This window comes from Loxodonta africana, chromosome 21, assembly GCF_030014295.1.
Source record: "Loxodonta africana isolate mLoxAfr1 chromosome 21, mLoxAfr1.hap2, whole genome shotgun sequence".
In the NCBI taxonomy this organism is placed as follows: domain Eukaryota; kingdom Metazoa; phylum Chordata; class Mammalia; order Proboscidea; family Elephantidae; genus Loxodonta; species Loxodonta africana.
In genome coordinates, this window is record NC_087362.1 from 50212299 (window position 1) to 50233120 (window position 20822).

Consider the following 20822-nt stretch of genomic DNA (forward strand, 5'->3'; position numbering starts at 1 on the left):
GCCGAGACAGCCCGGGGGTGGGACTCGCTATCTCTATGGAGACGGAGAAACAGGGGATAATACGGCGGAGCCGCCCGGGCTGCAGTCCCGCCCCAGAGCCGGCTGGGAGCAGAGCTGCGGAGCCGCCTGGTCTCCCGCGTCTGTGGGTCAGTTCTTGCGTCCTTCTGTCCATCCGAACGCGCACTGCAGGAGAAGACACGAGGTAGAGGCCGGTAGGAGACCCGGGCGCCGACCACTCTAACCAGTACCCTGCATGATAAGGGGGTGGGGAAGGAGCGGCCTGGGAGGGTCCCAACCCCGGTAATGCCGAGCCGGGGACGCCAGCTGAGAGGCCCTGCCCAGGCCTCAGCGTTCCCCCCAACCCCCACCCTCACCTCCTTGCCTGGCTGATTGAAGACTCCAGCTGTCTCGGCGGGAGCGAGCAGGTGGCTCCAGTCCATGGGCGTGGCCGCTTCATCCATGGCCTGCAGACCCCAACGACGGCCTGCGACCTGGCTCCATGTGATCAGCCCCAAGAGTACCAAGACTCCATCTTCCCACAGAGAGGAGTGAGCACTAGATGCAGGACCCTCCCAGTCCCCTGGGACATGCATCCTGTGTTCCTAAGCTCCTGGGACAAACCAAATGCTGGGCTCCGGGTCCCTGGTGGGAGGTTGCAGCACAGACAGGGAGGGGAGGGGAGTACAATGCAGACTGGGGTTGTGGTCCCACAGAGCTCACTGTACTGAAGGAGCTATGGGTGCTCATAAGCCCAGAAACAGCAATTTAGGGATGGGTGCATGTGGTCACTGGGGGAGGTGTTTTCAGTGTTGGGCCAGTGGTAGTGGAAGAGGAAGTAGCTGGGCAGGGCCCCAGGCAGGCCATAGGCACTGGGGGCTCTAGGATAAAAGGCAGAGATAGAAGATGGTTACTGAGGCATCTGCAGGGCAGGACTGAGGTGTGATTAGGGAGCTGCAGTGGAGGAAGTGGTGTGGGCAGGGGTGTTTCAACCCAGTGGATTTCAGCATGGTACCTGGGAGTCTGGAAATACAAGCCTGTGGGTGTGGTCGCCGGGGGCTTTATGCATGGCTGAGAGTGTGGTCAGAGGGTCTCAGCACAGGGCTGTGGGTGTTGACAAAGGGGGGTTTGTGAGGGTGTGCTCAGGGCTGCGGGTACGTGGAGATGGAGTGAGTTACCGAGACAATAGTTAGGGGTCCCAGTAAGGGCTACGGGTGTGCAGACAGGGCGTCTGTCATGGGGCTGTGGGGTGTGGCTGGAGGGTGCTGCAGGGCGGGGGCTGAGGGTGTGGTCAGGGAGGCCTCAGTACAAGGCTGCGGTATGAGGAGGAGAGTTTGCAGTACGGAGCTGAGGGTGCAGCCAGGGGACTGCAGTGGGCTGTGAGGGGGTATGGGGGCTGCGAGTATTACCGGGGGGCTTCAGGTCAGGTGTGGGGCAGATGTGGAGGGCATGGTCAGGGGCCCTTATTGACAGGGCTGTGGATGTGTGGATGGAGGAGGCTGCAGCATGGGCTAAGGGCTGTGGGGCTGTGGAGGGGGCACTTTAGTGCAGCACTCAGGGTGTGGTCAGAGGGCCTCAGTACCAGGTTAAGGGTGTGTCAGAGGATGCAAGTCGAGGGTGTGGAGGACCAGGGCTGAGGGCACGTGGGGGCAGTGCTGGGCTGTAGGAGTGCGGCCTGGCATGACGGTACTCAGGGTGTGGTCAGGGGACCTCGACAAAGGCATGAACACTGGGGAGGTGTGCTTCAATGCAGGGCATAGGTGTGAGGACGACAGCACCAAGGCATAGTACCACTCTCCAACATGCCTCTTGGGGGCTGGTAATTCTACAGGCCCCACCCAGGGTAGCCCCCCAATCTTCTACTCCTCCTAAACTCCACAGACCAGGAGGTTACAGCCCCAATGGGTGGCAAGGGGCCAGGAAGCCACGGTTGTGCCCCAGGCGCTGGGAGTGCTGGCTTGCTCCACCCCTGGGCCCCTGTTCCCCAGCCCAGCCTAGCCCAGCAGCACTGGGAGCTTCTCCCTGAGCTGCCCTGACACCATCCTACCCTTAGCAACATTCTCCAAGCAGCACCACCCTCCCTTAGCAACTGTCTCCAGGCTTCACAAACTGTGGCCAGGCCAGCCCCAAGCTCCCGCTCCCCTCATGTTTTTGTTTAACAGCAAATAGTAACAAGGTCCCGGTTGGGCCAGCTGCACCTCTGCCTAGGGCACCCACCCCTGTCCAGGCTCTGGCTCCCTTTTCAGGCCTGGGTTGGGTCTTGCTGGGTCCTCATGACCTTACAGAGACAATGTCCTCAGTAAATACCTGCCTAACCAGCAGCCTGGCCCTGACCCAGTTTGGCATGGAGCTCCCTGAGAGGGGGAGCCCGCTCTGCCACCCTCACTTCCACCCAAGCAGGCCTTGTGCCAGGGCCAGACAAAGCCATGGCCCCAGCTGCTGCCCTCACAATCTTTCTGGACAGTATCACTCTGTTCCCAGCCTGGTGCGGGCATCATGATTTCATCTTCTAATCCTACTCAGAGCCAGGGCTGGCACTAAGCAACAGAACCTTTCCTTTTGGGGCTCTTCCCTCTTCCTAACCGCCTCTTAGTTAGGCTCTGGGGCCCAGGGCAACACTGCATGCTGGCCCCTCTCCCCAGGCCGCTCCAACTCTGAGGGTATGTAGCAGAAGTTCACACAACTCCATCTCTGCAGTAGAGACAGGAGTGTTCTGTGCCTTGGGGAGGGCAGGGAATGGGCAGCTTGGTTGGGAGGTGACCAAGGTGGGTCCCTACAGGGTGGCATGGCAGTGAGCACAGACATGGCTGGGCTGGAGGAGAGCTTCCGCAAGTTTGCCATCCATGGCGACCCCAAGGCCAGTGGGCATGAGATGAATGGCAAGAACTGGGCCAAGCTGTGCAAGGACTGCAAAGTGGCTGACGGGAAGGCCGTGACAGGGACCGATGTCGACATTGTCTTCTCTAAAGTCAAGTGAGCCGCAGGCAGCCCCTGCTTCTGATGTCCCCAGAAGGCAAGGAGTTGGGGGGCTGGAGCCAGGGAGGACATAGAGAAGGGGAAAACTCATAATGCCCATGCACCTGGCAGGGGGAAGTCAGCTCGGGTCATCAACTATGAAGAGTTCAAGAAGGCCCTAGAAGAGCTGGCCACCAAGCGATTCAAAGGAAAGAGCAAAGAGGAGGCCTTTGATGCCATCTGCCAACTGGTGGCAGGCAAGGAACCAGCCAACGTGGGTGTCACCGTAAGTGTTCTGCTGGTCTAGGGTGGTCACTGAGGGGGATGTGGGGAATCTCAGCTGGGGGTGGGGAGGGCAGGGCTCTCTCATCAGGTGCCCCTGGGGGAACTCTGTCCCAACAGAAAGCAAAAACAGGGGGTGCCGTGGAACGGCTGACTGACACCAGCAAGTATACAGGCTCCCATAAGGAGCGCTTCGACGAGAGCGGCAAGGGGAAGGGGATTGCTGGACGCCAGGACATCTTGGATGACAGTGGCTACGTGAGTGCCTACAAGAATGCAGGCACCTATGATGCTAAAGTGAAGAAGTGAGTCCTAAGAAGACCCCCCCAGCACGCCTGCCCCTGCCAGAGGCTCAGGCCTGGGCCTACGGGGCACGTGGAGCAAGAGAGCCGGTCCCCTACCTGCTGGACCAGCCACCCAGAGCTTCCTGCCCAGCCCCATGGGGCCAGCCCACCAGGCCTCTCGCCCAGACTGCTATGCGCCCTCTTCCTCCTTGTGCCCCTCCCGCATAACTTCTGTCCCTCTGGAGAGAGTCTGTGCCTGTAGCCTCACCACCCCAACCTAGCCCCAAGCATGGCTAACCCTTGCCTGCTTGACTTATATTTTAAGCTGCTGCTCTGGCCAAGTGCCTAATTCTTCCCCAGACCTCAATAAAGACACCTTTTGTACCAATGTGGCCTGATTGGGTATATGACAATGGGGGTAGGAGAGACCCCTAAGTAACAGCATCCCCTTGTCTCATACCCTGCTGATCTCTCTCTTCCACTGGCAGCCCTGCCTAGAAAAAAACACCCATCCCTTCCATTAGCACAGAGCCAGACTGCCCAGAGATGCTCCTTAGGGAACACAGAGCCTTTTAACTCAGCCCTGATCCAGAGTCCTAACATCACATCTTCTCTTCCTGCAGTTAGGCCCCTCTCCTCTCTGATAGCAGGCGGAGGGATGAGACAGCAGACTTGGCCTGAGCCAAGCCCTGGCAGAGGCCCCAGTGCCTGGCCTCGGCTCTCAGCCTGCTGACAGGCCCCCACTTCAGGCGGCTACCAAGGCAAGTCATCTTGGGCTTCAGCTCAGAAAACTCAAGAATGCAGGGCCAGGAAAAACCTCAGAGGGTAGACAGTTGCATTCCCTAATTTTATATATGAGGAGAGGGCTTCTGCAGACTCAAGGCCAGAACTGTACCTTTGTCTCCCAGGATGAGGAGAGGGATTTTGCAGACTCAAGGCCAGAACTGTACCTTTGTCTCCCAGGATGAGGAGAGGGCTTCTGCAGACTCAAGGCCAGAACTGTACCTTTGTCTCCCAGGATGAGGAGAGGGATTTTGCAGACTCAAGGCCAGAACTGTACCTTTGTCTCCCAGGATGAGGAGAGGGATTTTGCAGACTCAAGGCCAGAACTGTACCTTTGTCTCCCAGGATGAGGAGAGGGCTTCTGCAGACTCAAGGCCAGAACTGTACCTTGTCTCCCAGGCCAGGCTCTTCTAGCACAGAAGTCCCCAACACTGATTTCCAAAAGTGGTGCTGGGCGGCTAGTGTTGGAGCCTGGCACCCAGTGCCAACCTTTGGCAGGTGGGCAAGGGCGTTCATCAGTGAAGGGATGCCCTCCCAGCTGTTCAACATCCCAAGTTCAGGGGTAGGATGGTGGCTCTTTGGTCCTTAGGACTTCTGGGCATTTGTAGAACAAGCTTTCTCCCCTCTGAGAAGCTAGGTTTTAGGCTAGAGCTATTCTCACACCTAAGGCTTTGGGGCCAACTCTCCTTCCTTCCTGCTGTGACAGGGGACTAGATGGGCTTTCAGGCCTGCCCAGGAGATAGCAGCTCTCATGGGTGCTAGAAGAGGCTTGGAAGGCACATGTTCACAAATACTCATGCAGATAACAAGGAAAAGCAGCACAACTGTTTATCCCCTCAGTCCACAGGCTGTCCTTCTGGGACATTCCTGCCCCAGGTGGTTCCAGAATCCCCTGAACCCAACTTCACTTGGGAGTTGGGGTATATAGGGATAGTGTAGCTCAGGACAGGGATTCTGGGGAGGTGAGGTAGGAATTCTAGGGAGGCAGATAAATACCCTGGCCACAGCAGTGCCTCGCCATCCCACGGACAGCTGTGGGACCCTTACATGTGACTCCTCCTCACCAAGCTAACCATGTTCCCTGTACTGCCCAGGAGAAAGTTTCAGAGAGTTCCACTCTCCCATCAGCACATATTAAGAGGATTGATTCCTCTAGCTTCGGGGAATTTGTTTGATTTGCAAGCTTTGCTTAAATAAGCATAACGGGTGGAACCCAAATTATCTGGCTTTCACTTTCTGAAATATCCTCATAGTGAAAAGAACTGAACTGCATTACAAACTAGGCCAAGTTCCCAGCTATAGGTGAGTGGACCATCCAGTATGCAGAGGTGGGAGGAGTGGCTGGTTTATTCCCATGACTAGTAGTGTGGCTTGGAGGAACCCAGAGTGAGAATTGGCTGAGTTCCAAAGCTCTACCTTGTAGGAGTAAAACCTCCCTTTCTTCTTGAAAAAGAGCCCTGGTGGCACAGTGATTAAGTGCTTGGCTAATAACCTCAAGGTCAGCGGTTCAAACACACCAGCTGCTCCATAGGAGAAAGATGTGGCAGCCTGCTTCCATAAAAAGATTTACAGCCTTGGAAACCCTATGGGGCAGTTCTACTCTGTCCTATAGGGTCACTATGAAGTGGAATTAACTTGACAGCAATGAGTTTCGGTTTTTTTTTTTTGTCTTCTTGAAAAGTGGTTTTGGCACCTGAGGGAAACCAAGGCCCACCCAGAGCCAGAAAGACCCTTAAAGACTGAATGGTCTAGCAGACTGGCAAACAGCAGCAGCTGATCAAACAATGCGACTTCAGCCCTGTTGTCACTGCTCCATCCCCCACCGCCTCATCATGGGGTGAAGCTTTTCGGACTTTGCTAGCAAAACCAGGCTAGGCAAGAAAGAGAGGTGAGCATCTGTGGGATAAAGCGATTCAAAAGCTTTTATGTTCAGCAGGGGCAAGTCCAAACCTGTCAGAGTGGCTCTGCCCTCCCCTTTGGGCACAGAACTTCCCTGAAGACCCAGTCTCCATCCCAGATGTGTTTTTTCCTTTCTCCCAATAGTGTCAGGACTAAGGTGAGGAATTCCTCTCCACTTGTTTTCTACTTGTTTCAGGGGCCTTCCCCTCCCCTTGTGGAGCCACTCAGCCCTACAGTGCAACAACTGTTTAGCTCTTCCTGACACCCCAACTCTGCCCCTGCCCCCTAAATCAAGTGCCTGCCCACACAGAGAAAATCAGAAACACAGTCGACTTCCCCAGGAGCAGCCAGCAACCTTAGAAAGGCACCTGGCCTGGGGACCCCTTTTCAGTGACAACAGAAAAAGGCGTGAAGGTGGCTCAGTCTGGGATAGGCTCTTTTGCTCCTCCTTAGAGGCGCCCTGAACAGATGTTCACAGGGAGATGAAGGACGAGCTGGGGGTGTAGAGGGAAGTGGGTTATTTTCTCCCCGACAGTCTGTCCAGGAGGTTGGCCTGGGCACTGGGCTAAACCAAACCAAACCAAACCCACTGCCATAAGTCAATTTCTACGCATAGCAACCCTATAGGATAGAGTAGAGCTGCCCCATAGGGTTTCCAAGGCTGTAATCTTTACAGAAGCAGACTGCTACATCTTTCTCCCATGGAGCAGCTGGTGTGTTTGAACTGTTGACCTTGAGGTTAGCGGCTGAGCACTTAATCACTGTGCCACAAGGGCTCCTCATGCACTGGGCTGGGACCCTGAAATATGACAACTCAGGGCTGCAAGGCCACGGACCAAGGCTCCCTTACCTGGGCACAGCATGGGCTCTTTGGAGGCCTCTCAATGGGGCAAAGACAGTCCCAGATGAGTGGTGGTGGGATGTAGGGGGTGGGGGGCTCTTATTACAGACATTCCCACTGAGCGTGAGCTCACTCTAACTCCTTCAGAGTCACACAGCTCAAAGAAACGTATGGCTCCTCTGTACATGCTCCTTTTGGGAAGCCAAGGGGCCTTCCTCTCCACATAAAATCCAGAGGTCTGTGGGTTTTGTTTATAACTTAGAAGTAGGTGGAAACCCTGGTGGCACAGTGGTTAAGTGCTACGGCTGTTAACAAAAAGGTTGGCAGTTTGAATCCACCAGGTGTTCCTTGGAAACTCTGTGGGGCAGTTCTACTCTGTCCTATAGTGTTGCTATGAGTCCAACTCAGTGGCAGTGGGTTTAGTTTGGTTTTTTGGTTTAGAAGTAGGTGCTCTTGGTTGTACCTTCAAGTCTCAATATCATGGCAATAGCTCTCCTTCCCCGCACAGCGCCTGAGTCAGGGGAGCAAATAAGTGTCTAATCCCTCCACTTGCTTCTTTCTCTGATGTGCCTCTGAAGATGAGGAGAAACAACATGGCATTAGGCTGACAGTCCCTTGCCCCATACATACTCTCTGGTAACAGTCACTACTTGGGAAACATACCTAGAACTACTTTTATTATTTTTTTCCCACTGATTTTTAAAATACCCAGCCAAGATTAAAAGAAAATTGTGCCTTATGCCCGAAATACAGGGTACTTATATGTAACATAAAGAGCCTTCGTGGCTCAATGGTTAAGTGCTCAGCTGCTAACTGAAAGGTTGGTGGCTTGAACCCACCCAGCAGCTCCATGGGAGAAAAACTTGGCGACGTGCTCCTGTAAAGATTACAACCTAGAAAACCCTATGGGGCAGTCCTACTCTGTCACATGGGGTAGCTATGAGTCAAAAATTGACTCAACAGCACCGAACAACAACATATGTAAAATGGGTGCTGAGCCCAAAGCTAACATCTTCAGAAGTTGCATTTCTAGCCTGAACTACACCAGCCTCCTCTCTGGGTTCTCTAGCTCCTCTTTGTCTTCTCCCACCCCGCCCGGCAACTAATCCCCTTTTCTTATGGAGGAATCCTCACAAACAAATCTGTCACCCCTCTGCCTTCCCAGTCTAAAATCTTCAAGAAGCCATGTGACCTGCTCACCTCCTTTTAGTCCCTCAGTTCCCTGAATGGACCATGTTCCTTCTCATCTCAGGGCCTTTGTACATGCTGTTTCTCTCGGCAGTTTCTCCCCACTGCTCTTGCCCTCAGGCCCTCAGGTCCTCAGGTCTTAGGTCTCTTCTCAGGTCTCAGTTGAAAGATCATTTCCTCAAGGAACATTTTTCTGACACCAGGCTCTCCTGTTATATACTTTTATGGTACCATATACCATTCCTTTTTAGTATTTACCATAATCATAATTAATTATGTACATTTTGTTCAATATCTGTCTTCTCTGTTAGTCAATATCCCCAGAGGCTAGAGCAATGCCCGAATGGATGAATGAATGAATGAAATGATCTCTAGCCAATATATCGCTTGCCAGTTAGATTGTCCCTCCCCCTCCCCCGCCTCAGTGAACAGGGCACTGACTCCCCTCACAAGTGCTCCACTTGCTGAGTACTCAGCATCTATTAATGGCATTGTCACCTATCCAGGTCCAATGCACAAAACTTTGGGCCACTCGTCACATACTACTAATCACCAAGTTCTGGTGATTCGTCCTGCAAAAAAGCTCTCATCTCATCCCATCCTCTCTGTCCACTTCCCATCTGTCTCCTGGGCACTGCCACTGTGTCTCCCCTGCTAGTCCATCCTCCACACTGTTACTGGCTACTGTGCTAGAACTTAGATCAGGTTCCATACCTTCTGGCTGTACCATGACCCCTCTGGGAGGTCCAAGCTCTTCTGCTCTACACCCTTGGCCTGGGAGGCTCTGCATTCCCTCCATCTAACATTCTACTCATTAGGCCAGCTCCCACTCAAACGACAAGTCTTCATTGAAGCCTTCTCCAGTTCTTTGTGGTAGAAACTACTCTCTCTTTCTCTGGCGTGCCTTTAGGCTTTTGTTTAGCCATCTTTGGTACCTATTACAAGCTTTGAGCTCCACCACTTGTGGAGCTTTGTGCTTTTCTCCCTGACTAAATTGTTGGCTGCTCCAAGGCAGACAATAGACTTTGTCACCCTTTCACTATGGTGGAAGGAAATTCAAAACATGTTTGATGAATGAGTAAATATGAATTCTCTAGAATTATTCTTCTAACACAAAAGACACCATGGATGTTCTTTTTTAACCTTCTACTGCACAGCTTCACATGACCCTGGAGAAAAAGGTCTAGTGTTTGTTTTTTCCTTTTCAACATTTTCAGGCAAATGTTTCTATGTGAAATAATGCCTCGGACCTGGTGCCAACTACTTCTGTGGGCACAAGGAAAGAATGACTTGATGGGAGGAGATAAAAAAATAAATACAAAAGAGGACCAATAAAATGTAACCAGAATAAGTGTTTTTCTTCACTTTTATGAGTAAGAACCACCACACTGGGGAAATGGCACTGAGAGCCCTCCATATCCGAGAGGGAAGCTGCAGTGAAGGGGTCAGCTCCACAAACTAGGCTCTGGGACAGCATCTGAGACACTCTGTATTAGATACTGACCGGTGTCATGTGCCGCTGGCGAGGAGGAAGACAATGTGCTTTTCCCAAAGGGCGATGATCTCCCCAAATGATGACTCTTCTCAGGAGGCAGGAGTGCTTTCCCTGAATAACCTTTCTGCTCTTTATTCAGCTGCTGCAGCAGATACTCATTAGTTACCACCAGGGATCTGAGACACAGGGGAAAAAGTCAGTCGTGAAATCATAAAAGTAAAGTAGAAGCCATTCAAATCAGAAATGTTTGCTAAAGACAAATATAAAATGAAGTAACATCTTAAAATAGAATTGTCCAATTTATGAGTGAGTTATTTTAAAAGCAGGCCTGTAGTTTCTTTCTTCATTACAGTTCTGTTTGATTTTGCTCCAGATCGACGGCCGCAATAACATATTTCACATTTTATATAGTGCTCATTCTGGTCTTCCCAAAGCATTTTCATGATGAGGTAAGTGGAAGCACTGGGAGAATGGCACCTGACCAGATCTCCAATTTCTACCCCAAAACCTTAATTTAACTTCTACTTCTTCTAATATATCCTGTCTCTGAGATTAACTAATGGTGCGAATCATGACTGTATTCTTGGACTCTGTATTACCATATAATGTTAAAAGCCATCCAGACACTGGCAAAAAAAATGCACAATGTTATTCATTTAAGTACTATTTGTAATAGCAAAATACTGTTAACTCAAATGTCCATCAATAGAGACCTGATTAAATAAACTGGTACCATCTACACAATAGAGTACTATGCACCTGTAAAAAGGAATAAAAAGGAATAAGAACTAACTCTACATACCACTGTGAATTTGATTTCCAAGATATAATATTAAACCAACATTATGTATCATATGCCTCTTTTTAGCGTAAGAAAAGGGGAATACAAATAAACACACACACAATAGAAAGCTATTGGGAGGGAAGGAAAGGATAGAGGAGACAGAAAAGGAAGGTAGACTTTTCTGAATTTATCTTATTTTGTAGATTTGACTTTGGGGCCATGTCAATGTTTTATATAATTATAAAACAAGATTAAATCAAAATCATTTTTTAAAAATTTCCTAAGAATCAAAAGCAAATGGAAGCACAGAGGAATTACTTCAAGTTACCTTACAATACAATAATTTGTACATCCCCCTAAAGAGATATACTGTAATCTTTTCAAAGTATGGTCCACAGACCTGCAGCAACAGCATCACCTGGAAAATTATTAGAAATGCAGATTCTTAGTTCCCAGCCTAGACCTGCTGAATCAGAAACTGAGGGTAGGGCGCAACAAGTCTGCATTCCAAGTCCTTTGGGTGATTCTGTTGCATACCCAAGTTTGAGGACCTTGACTTTATGCTATTCTTTCTACTTCTGTATATATTTGAAATATTATAATAAAAAAAATTTTTTTAGAAGGCCATACAGAATGGATCTGGGTCTAAGCCTCTGAAAATGAAGCTGTTTCAATGAAAATCAGGTGTGAAGTTTGGAGTTGAGGGGTTGGGGATGAGGTTCTCATATCTAAACTTCACTGAAAGTCCTGGTAAATGTGTTTGGCAAATCAAAATTACAAGGCCTTCCCTAAATGTACCAGTAGTCTTGAGGTTTCTTCTGATATTTTTTTCTAGCCTGCCTCCTGCAGGTGCTGTTCTTTGAAGAGGCTGATACTTCACTGAAGAGAACATGGGTTCTTTCCCCATCACTCTGCTTAGTGATTTTGACATCTCTTCTGTGGCCAATAGCAGGCAGGCACTTTTCAGAGGAGTCAGGTAGCTGATTTTAGGGGTATAAGTAAACAAGGAAGGCTAGCTGACCCAAAGAAGGGTCCTGTTAGTCCCAGTGTGAAACTTTTTTTCCTTTTTCTTCTGATTTTTATTATACTTTAGCTGAAGGTATTCCAGAACAAACTAGCTTCTCATTAAACACTTAGTACACATATTGTTTTGTGACATTGGTCACCAACCCCACGACATGTCAACACTCTCCCTTATTGACTTTCGGTTCCTTATTACCAGCTTTCCTGTCTCCTCCTGCCTTCTAGTCCTTGCCCCCGGGCTGGTGTGCCCCTTTTGTCTCATTTTGTTTTATGGACATGTCTAATCTTTGGCTTAAGGGTGAAACTTAGGACCAGTGTGAAACTATTAATTATTGAACCCAGCAATGCCAGAAAAGACATATAGTTCTTGGTGTGTCCTGGAAAGCAGTTCTCTGGTCACTGAGCTAACTAACTGCCCTAGATACAGGAGGTTTACACACAGAATGGAGTTAGTTTGCCAAGTATATAGATATTAACTCACCAAATAAACCAAAAGAGATAAAGGAAAGTAAACATCTGCCTCCAGAAGCCATCTCCTACCTCTGACTTTCATGGAGAAGGGCCACCGTCTCCTCCAGCTTTCTCAGCTGGGCAAGCTCCTGGCTCAGGCAAGCTACCTGCATGTTCAGCTGTTGGTTTTTGTGCAGAAGATCATCTACAAAGGGTACAGCAGCCAAGAGTGAGCAGGATTCCACACTGCTAGTCTTTGAGCAGAGCTTAAATGTTCAGGTGGATATCTTGAAGAATTGGGGCTTCACTGCACCCAGCCCACACTCCATCCACCGTTCTATCCTTTGCAGACAGCAGATATAGAGTGGCAAAGGTATGGGGTTTGGGAAGAGACAGATCTAAATTAAAATCCAACCATTCAATATTGTACACACGAATTCATTTTTCTGAGTTTCACTAGAGCTGATAGCTCCTGCCCCATAGCACTGTTAGGAGGATTCAGTGAGACATCTGTTCCAATTTAGCATAGGCAGTCAACAAATATTAGGTCTTTTTTCATTCTCCATTTCAGCTTGTGAATGTATGTCCTTCATTCCTTGTGCAGTATGTGAAAACACCTAGAACTGTGTCAGGCACATAGTAATAACTCAATGAGTGCTTGTGAAAACAGCATTTGTAGCTAAGACACTCATATCTAGCTCCCCAAATATATTACCACTGCCTGCAATAATAAAGTAGATAAAATCACAGGAATTTGAGTTCTAAGGAAGTCAACCTTCTAAAACAGTGCTTCTTAAGCTTTAATATGCTTACAAGTCCCCTGGGGATCTTATTAAAAATAGATCTGATTCAGTAGGTCTGAGGCAAGGCCCAATATTCTACATGTCTAACAAGCTCCCAGGTGATGGTAATGCTGCTGATCTGTGATTCAGACTTTGAGTAACAAGGTTCTAGAAGGTGGAAAACAGGGCTGCAACAGCTGCATTTACCACCAGTAAGCCAAAATACTGTATTGGGCCTCATGGCTGATTGAAGGTAGATATCCAGCAGACAAATACCAGCTTATTTTCAGAGTAGGTAAATGGACACCCGATGCCTAGATTTTTCAAGCTTGTGAGTATCGGATAGTGCTGAGATTAACTCTGGGACTACAGTGCTGACTTACACATCCAGTTCCTCATATAAATCCAAATGCCCCTAATGCTTGCTTACGGGTGCTGAGCTAAAGGTTTGAAGTAGAGGGCTGACTTTATATAAAACACTGGCCTAAACTATAAGTAGTACAAATCAAGACTTAAATGGGGTATTATTTTTCCCTTATGACAATGGCAATTTTTTTTTTTAATACCCAGAGTTGGCAGGAGTGGAATGAAATGGGCATTCTAATACACTGTTGGTGTGAGTGTAAATTGAGACAACTTTTCTTGAGGATGATTTGGCAGTGTGTAACAAAAGCCCTTAAAAGTGTGCACGTCCTCTGACCTACTAATTCTATTTCTAGGAATGTTTCCTAGGAAAATACTTGAAAATGTACACAAAGATCTATGTACACCGATATTAATAGCAGCATTATTTATAATAGTATAAATACTGGGACTCTCAGCTCCATCAGAAGGGAGAAAAGACAATCCTAGAGCAGCATTTAATTTTAGAGTCTTTTCTTCCATTTCAGGTCTTTCTTTTGAATGTTTAGAAATGCTTCAGAACTATTTATAATATCTACAGTTGTTTCTGATGTTTGCTATTATAAAGCTGCCATAATATTTCAAATAATGGCAGCTTTATAATAGCAAGTATCAGAAACAACTATAGAGAGGAATAGATAGATTAAATATGGTATATTCATGTGATATTATTGGAAATGCCTATACTATTAAATTAGTGAGATTAGGATATAACCAGATCAGTTACTGCCTGGGGTGGAGGATGGGAAAAATCACTGGAAAGGGGTATGAGGGAGCTTTCTAGAGTAACAAAAATGTTCTATATTTTGATTGGGATGGGATTACAGGATTGTATACATTTGTCAAAGTTCATCAAACTTAAAATGTGTACATTTTATTGAATGTAAGTTATTTTTTCAATCAGGGCACAAATTTAAATTTTGAGTTAAAAATATATGTATGGAGGTAAGGTGGAAGAAAATATACTAAAACACTAATGGTAGTTCACTGGGAGTTGAATTATATTTCCTTGTATTTTTCAAGAGTCCCTGGGTGGCCCAAATGGTTAAGTGCTCAACTATTAGTCTAAAGGTTGGTGGTTCAAACCCACCCAAAGGGGCCTCAGAAAACAGGTCTGGCAATCTGCTCCCAGAAGATCATAGCCTTGAAAATGCTATGGAGCACAGTTCTACTCTGCACACATGAGGTCGCTATGAGTCGGAATCAACTTGACAACAACTAACAATGACAAAGAATTTTTCAAACTTTCTATAAAAAACATGTTCTATTGCTACAATCAGAAAAAATAAGTGTCTCAAAAATAATGACATAACTAAATAATGATACGTACATGTTTTACATTTACAAAGAGCTTCATCTGGCAACTCAAGTTACCTACATGACAACTCTGAAGCAAGATGACTTTACATTTAACAGCTGAGTAAGCTAAACGAAGCACTCTTTTCTTGATTATGAGCACTTGATATTGAAGCTTATTAAACAGGTCAACTATAGACAAACAGTTGTCTTTGGATACACCACACATGGCTTTCCTGAGCTTACCGTAAGTGTAGGACTGGTGCCCACTCACAATCGAGGTGGCAGCACCTTCCTCCAGGTGCTGAATTTTTTCTGACAAAATGAGGTTTTCCTCTAGCACTCTGACCAGCTTTTGCTTCAAACTTTCCTTTAGATCAGAAAACAAAATGCAAACATAAAGAATCTGAAATCCTGAGGAGTGCTTTTAGAGGACTGAGAGAATCTTTCTTCTATTTAGTGATAAACTCAATGGACATCAGCATCTCTATGATTTATTAGAATTTGAACTCATTGGTAAACATAACTCAAGTGCAGCAAGCAAATTTACCACATGCAGTTTCTTCCCTATGAGTTATCCACTACTCTAGTAGAACAAGTGGTCATTTTGACAAGTAACCAACATTCTGAGTCACTTCTCTAAAGTTTCTAGGATTGAGCTTGGTGTCTGAAAATCTTTTTATTTTAAGGAAAGGGATAAAAAGCCTGGGGATATGAGTCCCTTCTTCCTCTCCCAGAGCTAATGCTCTAGGAATGGCTCCTGGTCTGGGGCTCTCAGCTCCATCAGAAGGAAGGACAATTCCAGAGAAATCCACTTTCTCTCGTTGGAATCAAACTATTACCTTCAAGAATATGACCTTAAACATTTTTTACTCTAAGGTTTTTCCTTTTTTTTTTTTTTCTATTTTAAATCTTTCTTCAGAATTTTTGGATTAGGGGTTGGGCTAAGGAGGGATGCCTGCATAATTTCCAAACTGTCCCTGTCCTGGCAAGTTTTGTGTTCCTGATTTGCCCAGACTGCCTTCTCCATGGAAACCCTGGTGGCATAGTAGTTAAGTGCTACGGCTGCTAACCAAAGGGTTGGCAGTTCAAATCCGCCAGGCGCTCCTTGGAAACTCTATGGGGCAGTTCTACTCTGTCCTATAGGGTCGCTATGAGTCAGAATCGACTGAATGGCACTGGGTTTTTGTTTTTTTTTTTTTTTGCCTTCTCCATATTCTGGTTCAGGAATGTCTGGGGCTCATGGTGATGATGATCTTTAGGGCAAAGAGCTGTTCTAGATCTGCCACTCTGTCCTTTTGTAGTAAAGAAAGCATAGGAAAGGAGCAAGAAAGAGGCATACCGTATCATTAGGGACCAGCTGCCCAGCTTCCTTCAGTTCAATCTCCCTCCTATGGAAGGCTTTTGAAGTATCTTCAGGGTGTGCACGACACCATGGCTGAGAAGGAGCAGGGACTACCAAACTCAGAAGCAAATCTCGGGCAGGACCTGCCAAAAGTTCAGGTTGAGCACACAGGTCAATCTTAAAAGCTAAAGCACAGAATTCCTACAGAATAACTATCAGCTCTTTAAGACAAATGGAATTTAGTATGTGGCTGCAAGAGGTGTTTTAAAAGGGACAACAAATCATATCCCACATCCTCTATGGGAAAACAACAACAGACCCTTGTGAGTGTGAGGTCTGCACACTACTCAATGATGTCTAGCAAGGGAGAATTTTCTACAAAATGAGAGTAAAGGGTCAACATGGAAAGGAAAATAACTGGGTCAGGATTTCTTCTCCCTGTATGTACCTTAGAAATTAGGGGGGAAACATCAAGCCCAAACAACTTTCAAGTTTTTAAAAATTTACCACCACCAAAAGCTCTTTGAATTTTTCTTCCATTAAACAACAAATAAACACATGGCATGGGGCCAGCATTTGCAAAACTGTTTTTCCCAATTTTTCTAACAAAAAAACAGCAACATACACACACAATGAGAAAGAGTTCAGGTCATTTTACTCACTCTAGTTTTTCAAATCAAAACATTTCAATAGTCATCTCAGAACTGTGATGATCAAACCAAGTTTCTATTGTATTCTTGGCACTTTCCCAAGGGTCATAAAATATTTTTATATTCATTAACATGACCACTATCAATGGTATATACCTGGCCACTCTGTTACCCAGTTGTTGTTGTTAAGTGCTGTCGAGTTGGTTCTGACTCATAGAGACCCTATGCACAACAGAATGAAACACTGCCTGGTCCTGCGCCATCCTCACAATTGTTGCTATGCTCCAGTCCATTGTTGCAGCCACTGTGTCAATCCATCTAAGTGAGGGTCTTCCTCTTTTTTGCTGACCCTCCACTTTACAAAGTATGATGTATTTCTCCAGGGACTGATCCCTCCTGATAACATGTCCAAAGTATGTGAGACATAGTCCCCCATCCTTGCTTCTAAGGAACGTTCTGGCAGTACTTCTTCCAAGACAGATCTGGTCCTTCTTTAGGCAGTCCATGGTATATTCAATATTCTTCACCATAATAACAATTCAAAGGCGTCAATTCTTCTTCAGTCTTCCTTACTCATTGTCCAGCTTTCACATGCATATGAGACTATTGAAAACACCATGGTTTGGGTCAGGTGCATCTTAGTCCTCAAGGTGACACCTTTGCTTTTCAACACTTTAAAAAGGTCTTCTGCAGCAGATTTTCCCAATGCAAACCATCTTTTGATTTCTTGACTGCTGTTTCTATGGGTGTTTATTGTTGATCCAAGTAAAATGAAATTCTTGACAACCTCAATCTTTTCTCCATTTATCATGATGTTGCTTATTGGTCCAGTTTTAAGGATTTTTGTTTTTTTTCTTCATTTATTTTTTTTATATTGAGGTGTAATCTATACTGAAGGCTGTGACCTTTGATATTCATCAGTAAGTGCTTCAAGGTCTTTTCACTTTCAGCAAGCAGGGCTGTGTCATCTGTATAACATAGGTTGTTAATGAGTCTTCCTACAATCTTGATGCCCCATTCTTCTTCGTACAGTCCAGCTTCTCAGATTATTTGTTCAGAATACAGATTGAATAGGTATGGTGAAGGAATATGACCCTGACGCACACCTTTCCTGACTTTAAACCATGCAGTATCTCCTTCTTCTCTTTGAACGGTTGCCTCTTGATCCATGTACAGATTCCTCAGGAGCACAATCAAGTGTTCCAGGATTCCCGTTCTCTGCAGTGTCATCCATAATTTGTTAAGATCCACACAGTCGAATGCCTTTGCATAGTCAATAAAACAGGTAAACATTTTTACGGTATTCTCTGCTTTCAACCAGAATCCATCTGACATCAGCAATTCTATCCCTGGTTCCATATCCTCTTCCCAATCTGGCTTGAATTTTTGGAAGTTCCCAGCCAATATAATGCTAGAGCCGCTTTTGAAGGATCTTCAGCAAGATTTTGCTTACATGTGATATTAATGATATTGTTTGATAATTTCCACATTCTGTTGAATCACCTTTCTTGGGACTAGGCATAAATATGGATCTCTTCCAATAGGTTGGTCAGGTGGCTGTCTTGCAAATTTCTTGGCATAGATGAGTGAGCCGCATCCATTTGTTAAAACATTTCAGTTGGTATTCTGTCAATTCCTGGAGCATAGTTTTTCTCCAATGCCTTCAGTGAAGCTTGGACTTCTTCCTTCAGTACTTTGGTTCCTGATCCTATGTTACCTCCTGAAATGGTTGAACATCGACCAATTCTTTTTGGTATAGTAATTCTGTGTATTCCTTCCATCCTCTTTTGATGCTACCTGCGTCATTTAATATTTTCCTCCATAGAATCTTTCAATATAGTAACTTGAGGCTTGAATTTTTTCTTCATTTCTTTCAGCTTGAGAAATGCTGAGTGTGTTCTTCCCTTTTGGTTTTCTATCTCCAGGACTTCGCACATTTCATCATAATACTTTGTCTTCTCAAGCTGCCCTTTGAAATCTTCTGTTCAGCTCTTTTACTTTATGATTTTTTCCTTTTGCTTTAGCTACTCGACATTCAAGAGCAAGCTTCAGAATCTCTTCTGACACCCATTAAGGTCTTTTCTTTCTCTCCTGTCTTTTTAATGACCTCCTGCTTTCTACATGCGTGATGTCCTTGGTGTCATTCCATAACTCATCTGGTCTTCGGTCATTAGTGTTCAATGCCTCAAATCTATTCTTGAGATGGTCTCTAAATTCAGGTGAGATATACTCAAGGACATACTTTGGCTCTTGTGGACTTGTTCTAATTTTCTTGACTTTCAACTTAAACTTGCATTTCAGTAATTGATGGTCTGATCTGCACTTGGCCCCTGGCCTTGTTCTGACTGATAATATCATGTTTTCCATTGTCTCTTTCCACACATATAGTCGATCCGATTCCTGTGTATTCCATCTGGTGAGGTCCACATGGACAGTCGCCATTTATGTTGTTGAAAAAAGGTATTTGCAATGAAGAAGTCATCGGTCTTGCATTGTTTTTATCACCAAGGCCGTATCTTCCAACTACAGATCCTTCCTCTTTGTTTCCTACTTTCGCATTCCAATCGCCAGTAATTATCAGTGCATCCTGATTGCATATTCGATCAGTTTCAGACTGCAGAAGTTGGTAAAAATCTTTAATTTCCTCATCTTTGGCTTTAGTGGTTGGTGTGTAAATTTGAATAATAGTTGTATTAACTGGCTTTCCTTGTAGGCATATAGATATTATCCTAACACTGACAGCGTTGTACTTCAGGATAGATCTTGAAATATTCTTTGTGATGATGAATGCTCCCATGTGTCTGTCAGTTTGTCGTACTGTAGGGGCTTGTGTGTTGCTGTGTGTGACGCTATGCCACTGGTATTCAGCAGGGTTACCCGTGGTGGAGAGGTTTCAGCTGAGCTTCCAGTCTAAGACAGACTAGGAAGGATCCAGTGGTCTACTTCTGAAAAGAATTAGACAGTGAAAACCTTATGAATAGCAGTGGAACATTGATATAGTGCCAGAAGATGAGCCCCTCACGTTGGAAGGCACCCAAATACGCCAGGGAAAGAGCTGCCTTCTCAAAGTAGAGTCAACTTTAATGATTTGGATGGAGTCAAGCTTTTGGGACATTCATATGCTGACATGGCAAGACTCAAAATGAGAAGAAACAGCTGCAGGCATCCGTTAATAATCGGAATCTGGAATGTACGAAGTATGAATCTAGGAAAATTAGAAATCGTCAGAAATGAGATGGAACACATAAATATCAATATCTTAGGCATTAGTGAGCTGAAATGGACTGTTATTTGTCATTTTGAATCAGACAATTATATGGTCTACTATGCTGGGAATGAGAGACAACCAAAAATCACAGGAGGAACAAAACAACTGGTGCATGAGGAAAGAGAGCTGATTAAAAACAGGGAAGAAGAAATGCAGAGATTTGTTAATGACAGGGCTCCTGAGAAGTTTTGGAAAGTGATCACAAGAGCAATGTTCCTTGCGTGCTAAGGTGGCTAAATAGCTTTCAGCGGAATACAGAGCAAAGGCAAGGTTGAAGCCCTTCTCCAGGAACTGAGATCACTCACCGAGGAACTTCTTGTTGAGGAGGAGGGAACCAGAGCCATTCCAATGCTTATCCACGAGCTCCAGGAGCTGCCTGAGGACAGTTGCCACATGGGAGGTTCTGGCAGACATCGGGGGACTGTGATTTCCTGGCAAACCATGCGAACTACCCAAGTCACTAGAGAGAGGCTCAAGGAAAAAAAAAAAACATTGTCATTCTTACACTATAAGGGAAGTAAGAACCCAGACACTTAATGTGTTAACATTAAAAAAAAAAAGAAAGAAAAAGATCTTTTCACCTTCCAGTTTGGATTTGAATAGCATAATATTTACATCTAAGGCAAATACAATAAGATATAATTTCAAAGGTTTACAGTATCTTCTATCATAATTTTCTGTAGGGATTTTCAGAAGAAAACCAAAAGAATGTTGTTTGGCACCTACATCTGTGATTCAATATATTATATCACATAATACGGAAAGGTTAAACTGCAGAACATTTTTTAAAAAGTATTATATGTCATAAAATAAAAATAGGGGGTAATTTAATAAAAAATTACACAATAAACATACATTTAATATATTAACTTGTAATAAACATAAATGTCCTATAACATTTTAAATGTTATTATTGGATGCAGTACTAAAGACACTTTTATTCAGTAAGAATCATATATATTCACGTCTGAATGAATAAAAAACAATTGTGAGTTTTACTGTAGAGATCTATCTATCTGTATTTCCTGTGGAGTATCATGGACTTCAAGAAAACTGATATAAAGAACAACCAAATTATTTCTCAATCTTTGGTTCTTT

The 20822-nt window shown here is 45.5% G+C and overlaps 2 protein-coding genes across 4 annotated transcripts in view; one reads left to right on the forward strand and one right to left on the reverse strand.

Annotated features, from left to right (window-relative positions):
• The first annotated feature begins 73 nt into the window (after window positions 1-73).
• Window positions 74-3926, forward strand: TPPP3 (tubulin polymerization promoting protein family member 3). Of its 3 annotated transcripts, XM_064273919.1 has the most exons (5): window positions 94-202; window positions 397-548; window positions 2777-2970; window positions 3085-3238; window positions 3355-3926. In XM_064273919.1, exons 3-5 carry the CDS (start codon window positions 2783-2785, stop codon window positions 3541-3543), a joined length of 531 nt encoding a protein of 176 aa, XP_064129989.1. In that variant the 5' UTR covers window positions 94-202; window positions 397-548; window positions 2777-2782; the 3' UTR covers window positions 3544-3926. The 3 variants fall into 3 exon arrangements, with proteins under 3 accessions (XP_010595032.1, XP_003417064.1, XP_064129989.1); XM_010596730.2 differs by lacking the exon at window positions 397-548 and having other exon boundaries at window positions 74-202; window positions 3355-3925; XM_003417016.4 differs by lacking the exon at window positions 397-548 and having other exon boundaries at window positions 81-212; window positions 3355-3925.
• Window positions 3927-9451: 5525 nt separating this feature from the next.
• LRRC36 (leucine rich repeat containing 36) overlaps window positions 9452-20822 on the reverse strand; it is a 54281-nt gene continuing 42910 nt past the window's right edge. The window contains exons 10-14 of the mRNA XM_003417122.3: window positions 20030-20195; window positions 15804-15949; window positions 14708-14831; window positions 12072-12186; window positions 9452-9900 (exon numbers count right to left, since the gene is read on the reverse strand). Coding sequence (XP_003417170.1) covers window positions 9675-9900; window positions 12072-12186; window positions 14708-14831; window positions 15804-15949; window positions 20030-20195 — 777 coding nt within the window. The 3' untranslated portion in view covers window positions 9452-9674. The remainder of the gene's footprint in view (window positions 9901-12071; window positions 12187-14707; window positions 14832-15803; window positions 15950-20029; window positions 20196-20822) is intronic.

Coding starts and splice junctions, on each gene's coding strand:
- TPPP3 (XM_010596730.2), top strand. CDS start 2,783: ATGGCAGTGAGCACAGACATGGCTGGGCTGGAGGAGAGCTTCCGCAAG. Junction 2,971..3,084: donor ATTGTCTTCTCTAAAGTCAA/GTGAGCCGCAGG, acceptor TGCACCTGGCAG/GGGGAAGTCAGCTCGGGTCA. Junction 3,239..3,354: donor CAGCCAACGTGGGTGTCACC/GTAAGTGTTCTG, acceptor CTGTCCCAACAG/AAAGCAAAAACAGGGGGTGC.